The sequence below is a fragment of the Triplophysa dalaica genome, chromosome 6 (genome assembly GCF_015846415.1).
Source record: "Triplophysa dalaica isolate WHDGS20190420 chromosome 6, ASM1584641v1, whole genome shotgun sequence".
Lineage (NCBI taxonomy): Eukaryota > Metazoa > Chordata > Actinopteri > Cypriniformes > Nemacheilidae > Triplophysa > Triplophysa dalaica.
Genome location: NC_079547.1, coordinates 24,084,947 through 24,102,086, shown reverse-complemented (window position 1 = coordinate 24,102,086; position 17,140 = coordinate 24,084,947). Strand labels below are relative to the sequence as shown.

The following is a 17,140-nucleotide window of genomic DNA, read 5'->3' as shown; positions in this document are numbered from 1 at the left end:
TTAATTTATATAGTCATTAAAATATTTTTTAAAAATATTTTGTCTTTATAAAAACATTTTTTGTTACAATTTTCATGGCAGTAAAGCAAACCTTTAATTTCATTACTGAAAGACAGAAGTATAACAAAAATACAATTTTTTGTTCCTTTAGTTGTAAATAAATCCTATAAAGTCAAATTTACACTTTTACACATATTGAAATCATGTTTACATAATGTATATCCCCTCATGTTGATGGTTTTATCTCTTGAGCGAAACCATAAAACGAAGACTTTTAGCAATAGATTGTAGAGGATTATTTATGAGGCCAATGGGGACAGGCAAAGACTTGGGTCATGGAGTCAGGCTGGAACATTTTATTTTTTAATCCTTTATTCTCATTCCCATATCCCATCCCTGTCCAAAGAGTCATAAGAAAATTGTTCATCATGAAACGATTCTTTAGACTAAAAAGGCTCTCATAAGGAACATAAATTGTGGTTTGGTCTAGAAGGACACTAGGTGCACATCTCATCTTTCAGGGATTTGATGAGCTCCATTGCTACAAATGAGACACCAGCGTTCAAGAGCAGTGCCACATTCCAGAGTCCCTGACCTAAGAGCTGCAAAAATACACACACAGCACGTGTCCGGTTTCAAGAGACAACTAAAGAAGAGTGTCTCAACAAGAAAGCCTGCGACAGTGAAGTAGTAAAAAACATAAAAAGTAGTTTATTCAAGTGACACCCCTGAGGTTATTCAGCATGCATACCATCGTATGGAAAATACTACAACTTGTTTAATGTGTAATGAAGTACAAGAACATCAAACCTTTTTTACATTTCTATGTAAACGGAGGAATTCACCATGTTCAGAAAACAACAACTTCTTAACTGAATTTGAAAATCGTCACTAGGATCAGTTCACGTTCCGGTATGACATAAGACTAAGGAACATTACAGCAAGTGCGAATGTTACACATACTGTGACGACACAAGGGACTTCCTTCAAATCCTCATGAAGTCTTTTTTTATCTTCATCTTCAACTTAAGCATCACTGGATGAAATCCTGTTCATTTAGCTCTTCCACAAACTCCACCGCAGGTTCCTCTACTTCAGAGTCTAGTTGCTCTCCAGTTTCTTCAAGCGCTTTCTGCTGACTCTCTTCTTCCTTGATATCTTCCACCAGTTGATCATCTGAATGGTCCGTGGGAGCCGCATCCTCACTTATTTTGCTTTCTACTTCCTCAACTGTCAAGTCCTTGGCAACAGCCTCTTCGGTTTCCTCCTCAGCTTCTTCTCTATGAACCTGAACCTCCTCAGGTGCTTCATCCTCCTCATTTTCACCCTGCTCCTCGTCAACATCTCCATCCTTGACTTGAACATCCTCAGGTATATCATCCTCATGTTCATTGACGATCTCTTTCTCCTCCGATACCACCAGGTCCTCAACAACATCTTCCTTGACCTCAAACTCCTCAGGTATTGCCTCCTGTTCAGTTAATCCTTGCTTTTCTTCATCATCTTCAATGAACTGAACCTCATCAGCTCGATCATTCTCTTCAGCAACAACTTCTTCCTCAACATGTACCTCAGGTGATTCATCCTCCTCAGCTTGCTCTTCAACAGCTTCCTCAAGTACTTGAACGTCCTCAGCAGGTTCTTCCTTCTCAATTGTCACATGATCTTCTACAACATCCCCTTCGATGTCTTCTTCCTCAATTACGCTCCGATTATCTTCTTCCATAAATTCTTCACCCTTGATCGTAACCTCCTCCACCTCAGCTGCTACATGCTGCTCCTTTACGTCAATCACTTCCTCTGTAGAAGCAGGTTGTAGGCTTTGAGATAGCATCTGAAATATATAGGAACGAAAGCATCAGGATCTTTCAAAACTTTGTACTTTGGACAGTCTACTTTGTAGAACCGGTACTATACCTGGATCTGGATGATCTCAATCTGGGCAGCGAGGTGGGAATGAAGGCTATGAGTGCTCTTCTGATGGTCCTCCAGACTCCTGCGAACAGACATAAGCTGATCCTCCAAAGCTTGTGAACTTCTTGCTTGTTCCATCTCCAAAAGATCCCTGAGAGACAGACCAACACAAGGGGTATCAGTAGCTCCTACAACAAAACCAAATGGCAACAGACCTGAAAGAGGCTAACAAAATTATTTTGGTAACTCCAGCCATGTTTACTCACTTGATGTCAATGACTTCCTGTCTGTTTCTCTCAAGAGTCTTTTGGTTGTCGGCAAAAGACTCTCTTAAGCTCGTAAGCTCCGTTCTCTGCTGCTCCAACAGAGAGGCGAGACCCTCCACAGCAGACATCTGTTCATTGAGACGCGATGTAGTGACGAAAACTGTGTCCGTTAGGCCAGAAATGCCAACCGCTACTTCAGAGTTAGCACTGAGGACCGAATTAAGCCTTTGCTTGAGTTTCTCCAACTCTTCGGTCTTATTCTTGATCACGCCATTCAAGGTCGCTGTGGAGACGGTCGTCTGTTGGAGTTCAGTAAGTTTGGCATTCATCTCGGACTGAAGAGACCACACCTGACTGTGAAGATCCGTAGATTGGATCTTTTCGGAGGCGGCCAAGGCGATTTCTGCATTTTTTTCGTCTTTCATGTAAGCGTCTTCAAGTGCCTGGAGACGGTCCTCGAAAACAGCCACATTGGTGATCTAGATACAGGGACGACATTACTGAAAATGAGTGAAGTTTATTCATTCATTCATCATTACCTGCTGACAAAAAAACCCTACAAATTTCAATGGTTTCCATTAAAAATGCCATTACGATCATCAATTGTTTCCTTCTAAAACCATTACAAAGTTCCTTTATGTAGTGTATTTTGGGTTTAAAGCACGTGTGCTCTCAACACGTGTATATGATTAACCTATGACAACCAATAACCTTTAACTTCAGGACCTCAAGACTTCTAGGCCCGGTTTCACAGACAAGGCTTAAAGCTGTCTTCAATGAATGTAACTTGCCCGAAATATCTTAAAATATATGAGTGCCATTGTTTTGTCTCAAGATGCAGACCAGTAATGTATTCTTCTTAGGGATATTAATAAAAGCGATATAAATATCTTAACTCAATTATTCAACTAAGGCATAGTCCTGGCTTAAAGTCACGTCCGTGAAACCGGGCCCTGGAGCTCTACAAACATCCCTTTGTTAAAGCTATTCATCACATTTGAGATTTGTTTATGTGTAGACATCTCAGCATCAGTACTACATACTAAGATGTGTGCCAAATAATTTTTATTTTTAATAAATAAGATATACCTTATTTTAAAGAAACCTAACATGTTTTTGCTTTATTTGTATAGGGCAAAGGAGACTGCTTTTTTAATAACAGCATTTGCCAGCTCAAGCTTTTTCTTTACCATTGAATAAAAACTGAGGATTGTAAATGTGTTATTCATTAATTCCCCTCTGATTATGAATGCAGACTTTTTGGCAAACAATCCTTCAGATCAAGAAGTAACTTATGTGTAGATATTTCTCTATACATTTTGGTTATAATGCACATTGCATAATGCCCTTTAAACAAGCCTGCCTGGCAAAAAAGAAACATGATCTTGCTCACAGCAGACTATTAATGGCCCATGTGCCACATGACACATTTCGGCAAATGGCCTATTCAAAGGACACACGAGGCGTGCTTTCAATGAAACTATTTAAAGTTTTCCAAAACAGCATCCAACTTCAATATCCAAATGTTATAAATTCCCTCACGTAAGCGCAGTGCCCAAATATGACACACGCAATGATGTGCGTAAAGCTTAAGAAAATGTAAATTATTTCAACTTTAAGGCAACACAATCGTGGTCAAATCTAGATCAATTCATAAATAATTACAGAGTACCACATCAAATAAGCCTACCTGTGCGTTACCAAACCCCAACTGCTGTTGGAACTTGGTTACCCTAAGCTGCATAGCATTGACAGTCTCCGATAAACTGTCGATGGTTTGTTGTTGCTGACTGCAGAACCACACTGCTGTTGATCCACCGACAATAAAAATCAAGAAAATAGCAGCAGGAACCGCGTTATCTTTAATTCCTCTCGGTTGCGCTACAGATGCCTCCAAGAGTGCCAAACTGTCATCTTGTTTGTTGCTGATTTTTCCTTTGCGCTTGGTCATCTTGGTTACGCGCTGGATCCCCAAACGCACTGGATCACTGTGCTTCTTTTTCGGTTTAGTAACAGCTGGATCAAACCTTCAATGTTTCTTTGGTCCACAATGAAGACGAGGAGCAATCAAAATTCAGACACGAGGACGAGTGGAAGGCGTTGTGCAGTGCGCACAAGAGGCGGTCACAAGTGACATAGCGCGACGCTGCGTATACTCTTATTTCCTGCCTAAATAAAGTTTGGTTGAATTACAGACAATATTAAAAATAGCTTCTGTCGTGTTCAAAGGTAATTGGTTCGATTCGCAGGAACACATACTGATAAAATGTATAGCTCAATGTGACTGCATTGGACAAAAGTGTCTGCCGAACGCATAAAGGAAAATCTACTCTTTTATGAATCTATATTATTAATCAGTAGACCTTATATAATAAATAAATAATACATATAAGTGTTGTAATTCTGGTAACATAAAACAGATAAGCCTATCTATTTTAGGCAGTCAATTTAATTTTGCATGATTTTTCGTGTTCTGTTTTGCAGGACCTCTCAAGCTGTCAGATTGGATGAGATCAGTCAACTGTGATCACTGGATTCTCAGCAGGTTTGGGAATGCAGGCTTGGGCTGAACCGCTCAAAGATGAGACTTGTTCAAAGGCATTCTTGCATTACATTGGCTCTTTTGCTTCTGGAGTATTGGTGGGTTCACATTTTTGCACTTAATGTGCATCCAGCTAATGTGATGTTATTAAGCCTGACATCTAGAAACAATATAGGTCTGTAGGATGTACATTGGATGAATGGATTGGTTTTTGGCCATACACGACTTTATATAGACTTGTGAAATGTCCTTATATAGACAAATCGTGGACAAAAATCATTTATAGATAGATGTTTATTTTATTTTTGGACACTCAATATAATGCGAACACATCTGAGATAAAGAAATCTTTAATGCAGTAAAATATATGATTAGGGAAATATTTTTATTTATTTTTGGGATCACCTTATACATGATCAATTTGACTTTCAAAAAACAAGATGGTACTCTGTTTTGCAGTCCTTTGGTTACTCTGCAAAAAGAAAAAAAGATGGCTGTTAGATGGTTTAATGTTCACAATCCTATGTTTTCTCAATTACAAACAGACAGATTTAAATCAGAAGACATACCTCTGATTGTAAGTGTGGTGGAGCACTCAGCCCGACCCAGAGGGCTGTCAGCCACAACCATGTACTCTCCCATGTCTTTGGGTCCAACCATCAGAATAAGCATTGAACACACACCACACACATTTGTGATGTAATAGTTGGGGTTTGTGTTGAGGCTGACGTTGTTTCGGTACCAGGTAACATGTGGAGTCGGGTTGCCAATCACGGCACAGCTCATGTAGCACTCGTAACCCGGTGGAGCCACGTGACGCTTCAAAGGGACGATAAATTTGGGGGCTGCCTGGAAGTCGAGGGTCTTTGATTCTGGCAGGTCACATGTGAACTTTTCTGAAAAAAAAGAGATTTGCCTATTATTTACATTCTTTCGTACAAGGTTAAGGGACCTACTCTATATGCTTAGAGAGCGGGAAGAAATGCAGCATCTCCAACACAGTTATGTCTAAAAATCTGGGTTAAATTGTCCAAATAAAAGGTAAGACACTTTCCAGACAATCACAGACCAGCAAATGATCCACAACTAGCGTATAACCCCACCTCATAGCTGTCAACGTTACAGATGCAACATTTACAGAACAAGATAAAGCACAGATAAAGTTTAACATTTGTGTCACAGCTGACAAACCCAAATCTCACGGGTATAAACCTGAATAGAAGTGACCCATAAAGAGAGATTCACAGATATCCAATTGTCTCGGTGCCCATGAGCAAGGCTCTTATCTCACGTCTCTCCAGAGATCCCTCTCTACTATTAGTTTTCTGTAAATTGCTTTGGGAAAGATGTCCTTTAAACGACAAGCAGGATGTGATAACCATAACAGGGATGTTCATTTTTAAAGATGGGGTTAAACACGCAGTTTCTGCCAATTTCATATTAATCTTGAGTCCTTCTACAGTAGTGTTGCATATGTTGTATCTGCGAAGAGTATTTAGATTGATCACTTTATAAAAGAGAGAAAAAGCTGTACGATTATTTCCTGGAAAAAGACGAGCGCTTGAAGGCGTGCAGGGGGGGCGGAACTACAGCACGAGCACAAAATAACATTACATCATCGCATTAATCCATTCGTGTTATTTAATGCACTTAAAGTTACATCTCGATTGCCAACAAAACACAAACATACAACTTAGTTTCACTTACCGCGTGCGATTCATCTTTTAGGACTGGGACCACAACATCTATCAGTTTCAAACGATCTCAAAATCCAGTGTATATCCATCGTTTATATTTATACGAACTACTGACGTCACTTCTCCCACTATCGCGCCAAAAGCGCAGCCAATCTTGAAGCAGTGTACCCAAACTTGATGGTAGGCTCGTCTTACTATCGCTCGGCGGTTGTCGCATGGACGGGCTATGTCTTTCGCCTTGCCGAGCTTTTCCGAAAGAGTAGCCCAATAAGAGGAATAGGGTCCATGTTACGAAACAGGGATCCAGACTTAAAAAAAAACTTTCTGAAACAAGTTGGAGTGCTGAGGGAGTGTATCAAGCACAGAAAACTACATCATACATCCGACTAGTTTTCTTAACAAGTTGAACATTGTAAACACGTCAAATTGCATGAACCTGTATTAAATCCCCCCTTTAATATATTATATTTAAGACAAATGGATGCACAAACCCCTCTTTTTTGTTGTTCCCCAAACTGGAGACACAGATGGCTCTGAAATGCTTATATCGTTCTTCGCAAACACTCTGAAGTTGTATTCTCTTCCAGGCAAGATGTTGACGACTGTAAATTTGTTGTTAAACAAATGGTCAACCACTGTTCGCCACGTCTGCTTGATGGAGTCCCTCTTCATCACTGTGTAATGCAGACGGTCATCCCGTTTCTCATCAGGAGATGGAGCCCATGTGACTGTTACGGTGCCTTGAACATTCTGCTCCAGTTCTACTGGACCTGGAGGTCTCGGATCATCTAAAAAAACCAAACCATCAATGAACTAGACCTGTACGGTTACAAATACTTCTGAGAAAGATTTCTGTTTATACTTTACATTTGTATATTTATACCTTACTGAATGAATAGTCTTTTTTTAGATTTACAACTAAAATTATAACATACTGTAGTTTATCCAGATATGTTTTATTCTTTTCATGTTGGAAATGTTATTATTATTATTTTTTGGTATTCGTTCCCCCTTTCTAAAGTGAATGAAGCAAGAATTAAAATAGAAATGAAAGGTGTTGAATTACCAGTCACTCTAATTTCAATAGTGAAAGTGTCCTGGCCCACCACGTTCTTGACAGTGACCGTATAAATGCCAGTGTCTGAAAGTTCTGATGTGTGAATAAAAAGTTGGGAAACTTTTTCCAAATCAATAATCGTCACATGTTTGGCTACAGGAAACCCATCCTTTAACCATGTGATGTCAGGTATAGGACAGGCCTGAGGATAAAAGACAAAAAATGTGTAGATGTCACATTTTACCGCTCCGTCCGCATTTCTCCCATTTTGGAACTTATACATATATATAGCAGTAGAAAGAAACAGATGCAAATGAGGGATATATCTATGCAAATAACTCACAACTCAATAGTTTTCTAGATACTCTGCACGATTATGGTAGTGAATGGTTCAAAGTCATTTTAAAAACTCCATACATTTATTTAAAACTGTACCTCAAAACTGACGCTGACACGCACAGTGTTCCCAGCTATAACAACCATGAAGTTTTTCATTTTGCTGTCAGTGAACTTTGGTTTAACTGCAAAAAGGAAAAACACAAATACCCGTTTAAAAAAACAAAGTGCAAAGATATTTGTCAATAAATTGCATAGGTGTTCACCTGGTGGTGGCATGGCTGTTATGTAATTGTCAAGAGCCTGTGGAAGCCCCTCCCCTCCTTCATTGGTCGCAGTTACTCTTACCCAATAAGAGGCCATTGATTTCAGACCCATGACAGTGAAGGACGTCTGAATCACTGCGTTTGTATGGCAGCGACTCCACTCTAGTTGGTCAGTAGGCCTGATTTCCAAAAAATATTCTTTTGCTTCGTCCTCCACACCTGTAACTACGGTTGGTTTAGCCCAGGATAGAGACAGAGTAGTGTAGCTCGATGCAGTTAGTTTGATGTCTTTGACTTTACCAGGAGGCTCTGAGAAGATAGTTTAAAAATGCGATCTCAGCTATAGAAATAATATTTTCCTTTGGGTAGGGACATTTGCTGAACTTGTCTTACTTTTGGGGTCTCTTGCGAATACACATTCAGAGGGCACACTTGGTTCTCCAGGGCCACATGTGTTCATGGCAGTCACTCTGAATTCATACTCCGATCCCTCTATGATGTTTTTAACCAGAAACTTTTTGTCTGAAGACAATACAAAATTTTAGGTTTGTACTTCAAAAGATTTTGACATACATCCTATTCAAGGTACTCGACTAACACACACACACACACAAACTAATGCAATGTCATTTTTTAAGACCTCTGATTGGTTCATCTTTCGGGTTCACTTGACTCCAGAAGTTGCTGCCCTTTTTGCGTTTTTCCACATTGTAGCCGGTAATGCTTCCTCCGGTGTTAGATGGAGCGAGCCATTTCAAGTTAATGCAATCTTTGTAGGCGCTGACTATTTTCGGAGGACCCGGAGGACGCGGGAATGCTGGAAACAAACACATTCTCTTAGATGAAGATTTATAAGGGACCATTCAATTTATTTCACATCGAAACAGCCGAAGGGGAACAGAGAAGTCTCACCCAAACTGCCAGCAGCGATATCGTTAGTTGTCAGGGCATCGCTCAGGCCTTCGCAGTTTTTTGCCCTTATCCTGTAGCAGTACTTTCGACCGCGATCTATGTCCGTGTCTCTGTAAGAAGATTGTGCTGGAATGTCTCCGATTTTAATCCAGGTGTTTCGTCCAAGCTGCTGCCGCTCCAGGTTGTATTCAGTCACTTGACAGCCGCCATCGTCCTTTGGGGGCTTCCATTTGAATTCAATTGCAGTCAATGAGCTTTCAATAATTTCCACCGGCCCCTGTGGTGCCATTGGTTTGTCTGGTAAAAATGTACACAAATATAAAGGGAATGCAAATCTATAATTCCTAAAAGATGCCAAAAATGTTTTGATATTCCTTTTCTTTCTACACATACCAAGCACAATAAGTTGTGACGTTGCCGCCACACTGTCAAATTCGTTCCTGATTTTAATTTTGATCTCTCCTGTGTCTCTGCGTTGGCACTTGGCGAGACGCAGGCGGCTGTGAGTCGAGGACCTCTCGATTTTGACACCGTGACCCTCTAGAAGCTCTTCATCCTCTTGAAACCATTGAATCTTAATCGGATCTTTCCCTGAGAACTGGACCTTGAAGGATGCGTTCTCTCCTGCTTTTACAATAACAGGCTGTGAGAATTTACCCAAAGCTTCAGCGTCAATTCTCGCAGGATCTGGGAATTAAACAGATGAATGTTACGGTTAGTTTTATGCTTACATGTGTACTGTGAAAAAATGGATAAACATCCGTACCTTCAATGGTTAATGTTGCCTGGGTTTTACGTCCTTCTGCCTCAAACTTGTATGTTCCTGAATCTTTGTCCTGGCAGATGCTGATGATGAGTTTGTGATGAGGACCATCTTTGACAACTGTAATTCCGTCCTTAGATTCTAACTATAAAAATGCATTTGATCTACGTTATACAGACCATCATGGATTTTATTGTGTGCAAAGTGTCTTATATTTTTTTACCTTTTTGCCATCTTTGTACCACATTCCAGCACTATCTTCACTGCTCAGTTTGCAGGACAGCTCTGCTGATTCTCCCACATTGGCTTTGGTGTTAGACAAGCCACTCAGAAAGTGAACTCCAGGGTCTGCATAAAAGTAAATAGGAAACCTGACATCATCTAAGCATTGACAGAAAATATGACTAAATGTTCAATGTCACCGAGCTCAGATGACCATACCTACCTGTGATGGTGTAAGGAACCAGTTCACCAACTTTTGGACGTCTTTTACGTTTTTTATCAGTCTCATCTCCATCAGATACGTATACATCTGACCGGTCTCTTTTATCATCCTTTATGATTCTGTCACTTAAGTTTTCTTTCGCCATGGCTGCTTTCCTCGCTGACTCCTCCTGTTCTTCCTGGACTCTTCTCACTGCTTCATCTCTTTCATCTTGGGCTTTTCTCCTGGCGGCCCCATCTCTCTCTTCCTGGGCTCTTCTCGCTGCTTCATCTCTTTCATCCTGGGCTTTTCTCCTGGTGGCCTCATCTCTCTCTTCCTGGGCTCTTCTCGCTGCTTCATCTCTTTCATCCTGGGCTTTTCTCCTGGCGGCCTCATCTCTCTCTTCCTGGGCTCTTCTCACTGCTTCATCTCTTTCATCTTGGGCTTTTCTCCTGGCGGCCCCATCTCTCTCTTCCTGGGCTCTTCTCGCTGCTTCATCTCTTTCATCCTGGGCTTTTCTCCTGGCGGCCTCATCTCTCTCTTCCTGGGCTCTTCTCGCTGCTTCATCTCTTTCATCCTGGGCTTTTCTCCTGGCGGCCTCATCTCTCTCTTCCTGGGCTCTTCTCGCTGCTTCATCTGTTTCATCCTGGGCTTTTCTCCTGGCGGCCTCATCTCTCTCTTCCTGGGCTCTTCTCGCTGCTTCATCTCTTTCATCCTGGGCTTTTCTCCTGGCGGCCTCATCTCTCTCTTCCTGGGCTCTTCTCGCTGCTTCATCTCTTTCATCCTGGGCTTTTCTCCTGGTGGCCTCATCTCTCTCTTCCTGGGCTCTTCTGGCTGCTTCATCTCTTTCATCCTGGGCTTTTCTCCTGGCGGCCTCATCTCTCTCTTCCTGGGCTCTTCTCGCTGCTTCATCTCTTTCATCCTGGGCTTTTCTCCTGGCTACCTCGTCTCTCTCTTCCATGGCTCTTCTCGCTGCTTCATCTCTTTCATCCTGGGCTTTTCTCCTGGCGGCCTCATCTCTCTCTTCCTGGGCTCTTCTCGCTGCTTCATCTCTTTCATCTTGGGCTTTTCTCCTGGTGGCGTCATCTCTTTCTTCCTGGGCTCTTCTCGCTGCTTCATCTTGGGCTTTTCTCCTGGCGGCCTCATCTCTCTCTTCCTGGGTTCTTCTCGCTGCTTCATCTCTTTCATCGTGGGCTTTTCTCCTGGCGGCCTCATCTCTTTCTTCCTGGGCTCTTCTTGCTGCTTCATCTCTCTCCAACTGGGCCCTTCTTTCAGCTTCAATTTGCTCGGCCCGGCCTCTACCCGCCGCTTCATCTCTCTCGGCCTGGGCTCTCCTCGCAGCCTCCTCTCGCTCTACCAGAGCCTTCCTCGCTGCCTCATCTCTCTCCATCTGGTCTCTCCTCCTGGCTGCTTCATCTCCCTCGGCCTGAGCTCTTCTCACCGCCTCATCTGTCTCTGCCTGGGCTCTCCTCCTGGCCGCTTCATCTCTTTCAGCCTGTGCTCTCCTTTCAGCTTCCTCTCGCTCAGCCTGAGCCCTCCTCCTATTTACTTCTTCTTTTTCAGCCTGAGCTCTTCTTTCCGCCTCTTCCTTTTCCCTCTGCAGTCTGGCTTGTTCCTCGGCTAGACATTTGGCTTGTTCATACGCATCATCACCTTTGCCACCGGCATTAGGATCTTCTGCAAACAGGATAAGATTTACAGATACTGTACTGTACAATATATGTACTGTATGCCCATGAAAAACAAGGACCAAGGTTGTGTAAAATTTACACACATGTGATAGTGATGCACACATTTTTTCCCCCATTTCGCATTTAAAAATACTTTGGTATACTTTAATATTTACCATAGTAATATGGTATGCTGTAATATATTACTATACTTTGTTAATGTTGACAGCAGTAGTCTGTGTTTACTGTAGTACGTACCAAAAACGGCATCTAGGAATTTTACTGCAGAGAAAACCTTTCTCTCAACAGGTAGTGGTCTAGCTGTTGTTGAAACCAGTAACTTTGTATTGGCACCTAATGTATTATGGCTCCTGTATGACATATCGCTTGTTGCTCCCTAACTCTTTGTAAGTCACTTTGGATAAAATCGTCTGCTAAATGACTAAATGTAAATGTATATCCTAATGTATACTACAGTATTTTTATGTGAGCTGTGTTATGACTGCAATGTGCAATACAAGACACATGAATTCACATGAAATAAAAAAACAAATAAGCACATGTACCATCCACAACCAAGGTCCCGTGGCTCGACTTGAGTCCAACAATGGCAGAGTAGACTCCCTTATCCTCTGGTTTACAGTTCTTCACGGTTAACTTGTGGACTTGTTTATTTTCAGAGACTGTGACGTCATATTTATCTCCATGCTCAAAGGAGACGTCATTGGCGCACCAGGTGATTTTTGGTACAGGTGCAGATAGAGCACACATAAACATTGCATCCTGACCCTGAACCACTGTCGTGTCCTTCAATGTGCTGTCAAATTCCACATCAGGTACTGGAAGAGTAAGAATAAATAATATCTTAGTAAACAAATCTAATACATTATGCAAAAATTAAATATAATTGCATTATAACTTCTCACGGCTTAGGGCAGTGGAGAACACGTTGGCTTCTTCAACATCCACTTGGTATAACCCAGCATCTTCTGGGCCAAGATCTTTAATGCTGAACAAGAATGTTTCATCTAATTTTTGCATATTATGTTTTTTGGAGTCATCATTTCCAACTCCATAGTCAAGCATTTTTCCATCCTGGTTTGGATAAAGTACAGTACATTACACTGTAAAAAACATGTAAACCAAACCATTTTCTGTAAACTGGAAAAACAGAAATACTCTATTCCCTTGTAAAATTATTGGATATATTAATGGTTATCCCCATCTTTCTTGTAAATGTGTTGTTGTTTTCTGTAATTTTATAGTTTTTGACCTTTTTTCAAAAATAAATCTTGTTAAAAAACGGAAATACACTGTAAAGACAACAAACTTTAGAAATAAACTGTAAAATAAAGTTTTTTCCCTGTAAAATCTAATTTCCCAGTTTCTTGTAAATTGGCGGTCTTTTGCTGTAATTTTATGGTTTTTGACCATATTTCAAAACTTACATGAAGAAATTTGTATAAAAACAGTAAAATTCTGTTTTTATTTATATTATAAGTGGAAAAATCTGTTAAAAAACAACTGGAAAATTAAGGAAAATTACAGTTTTTTACAGTGTACTCTTCTAAATTACACGTGTTATATGAATATATTTAAGTGAGGATACACACTTTGAAAAGAGAGATTTTACTGCTAGGATCCTTCAACTTCATGTCGAGTTCAAATTTTGCCGTTCCATCCGTTTTGACCTCAATCTGTTTCATTCTGTGGATTTTCTCAACATACTGTACAGAAAAAAAGGAGTAGAGATATATCATTTGTATCAAAAATGACTTCATGTATATTGTAAATGGGTTTGCAAATGGCATAAATGACAAACACTGAAAGCAACAAAACCTTCGACTGCTCCGCATCTCTCTCCATCTTCATTTGATTAAGTATCTTCAGCATCCACCGGAAGTCGGTGACTCCATATTCAAGACAAATATGCTCATAATCGATCTTGTTTGCACTCAATAACACCTCCCAGAACCTTGGATCGATTTCTCCCTCCTTCCACTGCTTTTGTTTTCTCGTCACAACTCTTAATATATGGATTTTAAAGTGCTTGTTTGGTTACCGAGAAAAACATTTTCTCAATCAATAAATACATTAAAAAAAGGTGGACAGAAAGCAGTGCTACATTACGTTTTCTTCAACATTTTTCGAAAATCCTCTGGGTCATTTTTGGGGGCTGAAAAATAAAATATTTTACGGCATGTAACAATCAATACATTTTCTGATATCATTTTTTTTGCATTTTAATCCAGTTACATACATACCTGGTGCTCTCTTCTTGAATCCAACTGAAAGGAAACGGACTTGATTACGCTTTTTGATGTGTTTTTTATCATTGCTGTATCAGTTATGGAAGAATAACAACGCATTGTTATTTTTGAATGAACTGTCAGTTTGTGAAATGTAATTTCCTACCCTCAATGACATTCAATGTAGCAGTACAAACAGCTTTACCAAATGAATTTATGGCGATGCATTTGTATGTGTCTGCTTGCTCTGAAGACACATTCGGCATCTGTGAAATAAAAATTATATTCAGAGTTTGCATGGGGAAAAAACTCACAAATGAATAAAAATGAATAAATTTAACAGTCTCAAGTATTTATAATGTATCAACACATTGCAAGAAGATAGAAGTTCACTACACCTCCAGGATATATTCTTGATTCCTTTCATCAAATCTTGTTTTATATTTCCCTGAATCCGACAATTCTCCCTTGTTTCGTCCCCATGTGACCTCCGGGGCTGGATCTCCATTCACAACAGCTTTGAATATGGCCAATTTTCCTGCGAACCGAATGAAACACAAACTTTAGTGCAATATCCTGTATATACAAGAACTTAAAAACAAGTTTTGCTTTTAAAAGTCCAGTGTTTGAAATATAGCATCAACTAGTGGCACGGTTGCGAATTGCAACCAATGGCTCACTCCACAGTTCCCTCCTTCTCAAGGCACTATGGTGGCTGACACAGGACAGAGATGTCACGTTTTGCCAAAGGAGATAATATATTTACGATATGCACTCAGCAGTTTGTCTGTTCAGAGCTACTGTAGAAACAACATGATGAATTCCATGCAAGGGGACCTGCAGTGTATGGAGATAGAAACGGCTCATACTAATGTAATAAAACAATGACGCCTCTTTCTGTAAGGTCCTCTGAAGACTTACTTATGTATATAACATTGCATTTCTGTCTATAGATCCTCCAAAAATTACACATTTGACCTTCATAAATTATATGATTAAATTAGCTTCATAATCTAAAATAATTTAAAATTATTGGTGAATATTGGAAGAAAGAGGTATGTATTACCTTCCTGGATAGTTAAGGCAATAGGTTTTCTAGTGAAATCCGGAGTGGTTTTTTCAGGAGGCAGTTCTTCAACATACTGTGTGATCATAACACCAGGCACTTTAGATCTCTTCCTGATGGCCACTGAAATATCAGAAAAGCATTTTTAAACTCTTTAAAAGCAAGGAGAATTAAAAGGAAAGTTCACCCAAAAATAAAAAATATGTCATTCCTCTTGTCATTTCAAACCTGTATAACTTTGTCTATAATAAAGAATACAAAAGAAGATATATTTTAAAAAGTTGGCAACAACGGCAGTACCCATTCTCTTCTATGGTGTGGAAGTGGACACGAAAACAATGGAGGTCAATGGGTACTGCGATTCGCTTATTATTCTGCAGAATAAAGAAAGTCAGACAGATTTGAAATGACAAGAGGGTCGAGTAACAATGACAGAATTTTTGGGAGAACTATCCTTTTAAAGATGAATGCATTTTTGACTTAAAAAGCCTCAGGTTTAAAGTTGCGGTTTGCTACGACAATAGAGCAAGTTGTAATAGTTGATCACAGCCACAGGACTATTGAAAAACAATATTAAAACAACAATGGCCATGGCCTTTGGTTGATAGACCAAACCAAAAACACACATGATCTAAATATATGAATCATTTTGATATTTATCAAAGAAAAACAAATTGGAATGAATTAAATAAATATGAATGTTAATTGTAAAATAAAAAATATTTAATCGTTTGAAACTCAGTATTTTATATGTTTTGTAGGTCATCCTTTAGTTTTACTGATGTCAAATGTGTAACTGATTAAAACACAATAGCACCAACGGCAAAATAAAGAGATTTTAACTTACCCCCTGTTCTTTCAGCTGGTTTCTGCATCTTCAGTGCACAATGTTTTGCTTTAATTCAGAATATATTTATGCCTTAAAAAATTAGAGAAATAAATTTGAATGTGTCTGACAATTTATATAGCGAGCATACATGCTTTTATCTAAATACACTTAGTCTTGTTCAATCATAAATTGGATTGTGGTGTAACCTATAATCATGAGAAGTATTATACTGTACCACTGTGGATACATATGAATCCCCATCTGACAGTGATATTTGCCTAAATACGCTCATTCGCCGTGCCACCAAAATGTCTTAAATGTACTTCTTATCCAGTTAAAAACTCTGAGAAAGACAATATCATGTTTTTTGTAAACCCTACAAGATATTCACTCTTTACTATCCTAATCAGAACCTATGTCACTATACGAATAAAGAAACATGACTGAACAATATTTTCTTATATCTGAAGTATTAATACCATATGGAACAGCTGCATGCATCCGTTTAATGTGTATAATAAATCAATGAAAATTGTGTCACTTACCTTCAGAAAATTAGCAATAAAGATATACTATGAGTTTGATATTATATATATATATATATTGCGGTTAAAGTAACACAAGAACATCATAAAATCTTTATTACAGAATGTTAAAATTCACAGGAGCCTTACCAATGACATTGTAAGCCTCAGGAGGGATTGACTTTCCCCTTTTGCTTTTGATAGGTCACATACCTCATAAACCTATCAGAGCAATTACACTTGAGCTCACGATGACTTTTGGGCTGTGAAATTTTGCCACAGCAAGAAATATTTTTGAAGATGACGTAAAAGCTTACTAAAAGAAAAGCATATATATATGCATTATGGAGGGATATTCATCTGTTCAGAATTTGAGGAGAACCTCATGTAACAATTAAATTAAAAAACATCAAAATCACATTTAGAAACTTTATAAAAATAAACAAAGTATATCTTTTTTTAAATAATTTGTTGATATGGAAAACAAAGACAGTTATTTTTCTATAGCTAAATTAGAGTTGTTATATTATTATAAACATGACATTTTTCAAGTAATCTGATATTTACAAATATGTACCTATAGCACATGAAGCTCTAGAAAGAAAGAAGAAAATCACCCACAATG

General features: G+C 39.3%; 2 protein-coding genes across 2 annotated transcripts; both read right to left on the bottom strand.

Moving 5' to 3' along the window:
- Positions 1–445: 445 nt before the first annotated feature.
- On the bottom strand, positions 446–4,352 carry zgc:66479 (uncharacterized protein LOC327541 homolog). The gene is made up of 4 exons (XM_056750009.1): positions 3,871–4,352; positions 2,181–2,659; positions 1,918–2,065; positions 446–1,834 (listed from the first exon to the last, which is right to left on the bottom strand). The coding sequence occupies exons 1-4, from the start codon at positions 4,129–4,131 to the stop codon at positions 1,034–1,036; spliced, it is 1,689 nt and encodes a 562-aa protein (XP_056605987.1). The 5' UTR covers positions 4,132–4,352; the 3' UTR covers positions 446–1,033.
- Positions 4,353–5,168: 816 nt separating this feature from the next.
- LOC130424395 (immunoglobulin-like and fibronectin type III domain-containing protein 1) lies at positions 5,169–15,286 on the bottom strand. Its single transcript, XM_056750007.1, has 20 exons — positions 15,163–15,286; positions 14,495–14,634; positions 14,263–14,362; positions 14,112–14,135; positions 13,978–14,023; positions 13,687–13,873; positions 13,461–13,574; positions 12,774–12,942; positions 12,414–12,686; positions 9,977–10,101; positions 9,757–9,898; positions 9,384–9,677; positions 8,719–8,895; positions 8,472–8,600; positions 8,079–8,387; positions 7,912–7,997; positions 7,486–7,678; positions 6,911–7,207; positions 5,292–5,618; positions 5,169–5,194 (listed from the first exon to the last, which is right to left on the bottom strand). Exons 1-20 carry the CDS (start codon positions 15,248–15,250, stop codon positions 5,190–5,192), a joined length of 3,225 nt encoding a protein of 1,074 aa, XP_056605985.1. The 5' UTR covers positions 15,251–15,286; the 3' UTR covers positions 5,169–5,189.
- Between the last annotated feature and the right edge of the window lie 1,854 nt (positions 15,287–17,140).

Excerpts from the sequence above, each read along its gene's own strand:
- LOC130424395 (XM_056750007.1), bottom strand. The coding sequence starts at position 15,250 with ATGATCACACAGTATGTTGAAGAACTGCCTCCTGAAAAAACCACTCCG. Across the intron at positions 13,874-13,977 it reads CGAAAAATGTTGAAGAAAAC|AGTTGTGACGAGAAAACAAA; the intron begins GTAATGTAGCAC and ends CCATATATTAAG. Across the intron at positions 10,102-12,413 it reads CGGGACCTTGGTTGTGGATG|ACCCTGGAGTTCACTTTCTG; the intron begins GTACATGTGCTT and ends ACTTTTATGCAG.
- zgc:66479 (XM_056750009.1), bottom strand. The coding sequence starts at position 4,131 with ATGACCAAGCGCAAAGGAAAAATCAGCAACAAACAAGATGACAGTTTG. Across the intron at positions 2,660-3,870 it reads TGGGGTTTGGTAACGCACAG|ATCACCAATGTGGCTGTTTT; the intron begins GTAGGCTTATTT and ends CCCTGTATCTAG. Across the intron at positions 1,835-1,917 it reads TTGAGATCATCCAGATCCAG|ATGCTATCTCAAAGCCTACA; the intron begins GTATAGTACCGG and ends TATATATTTCAG.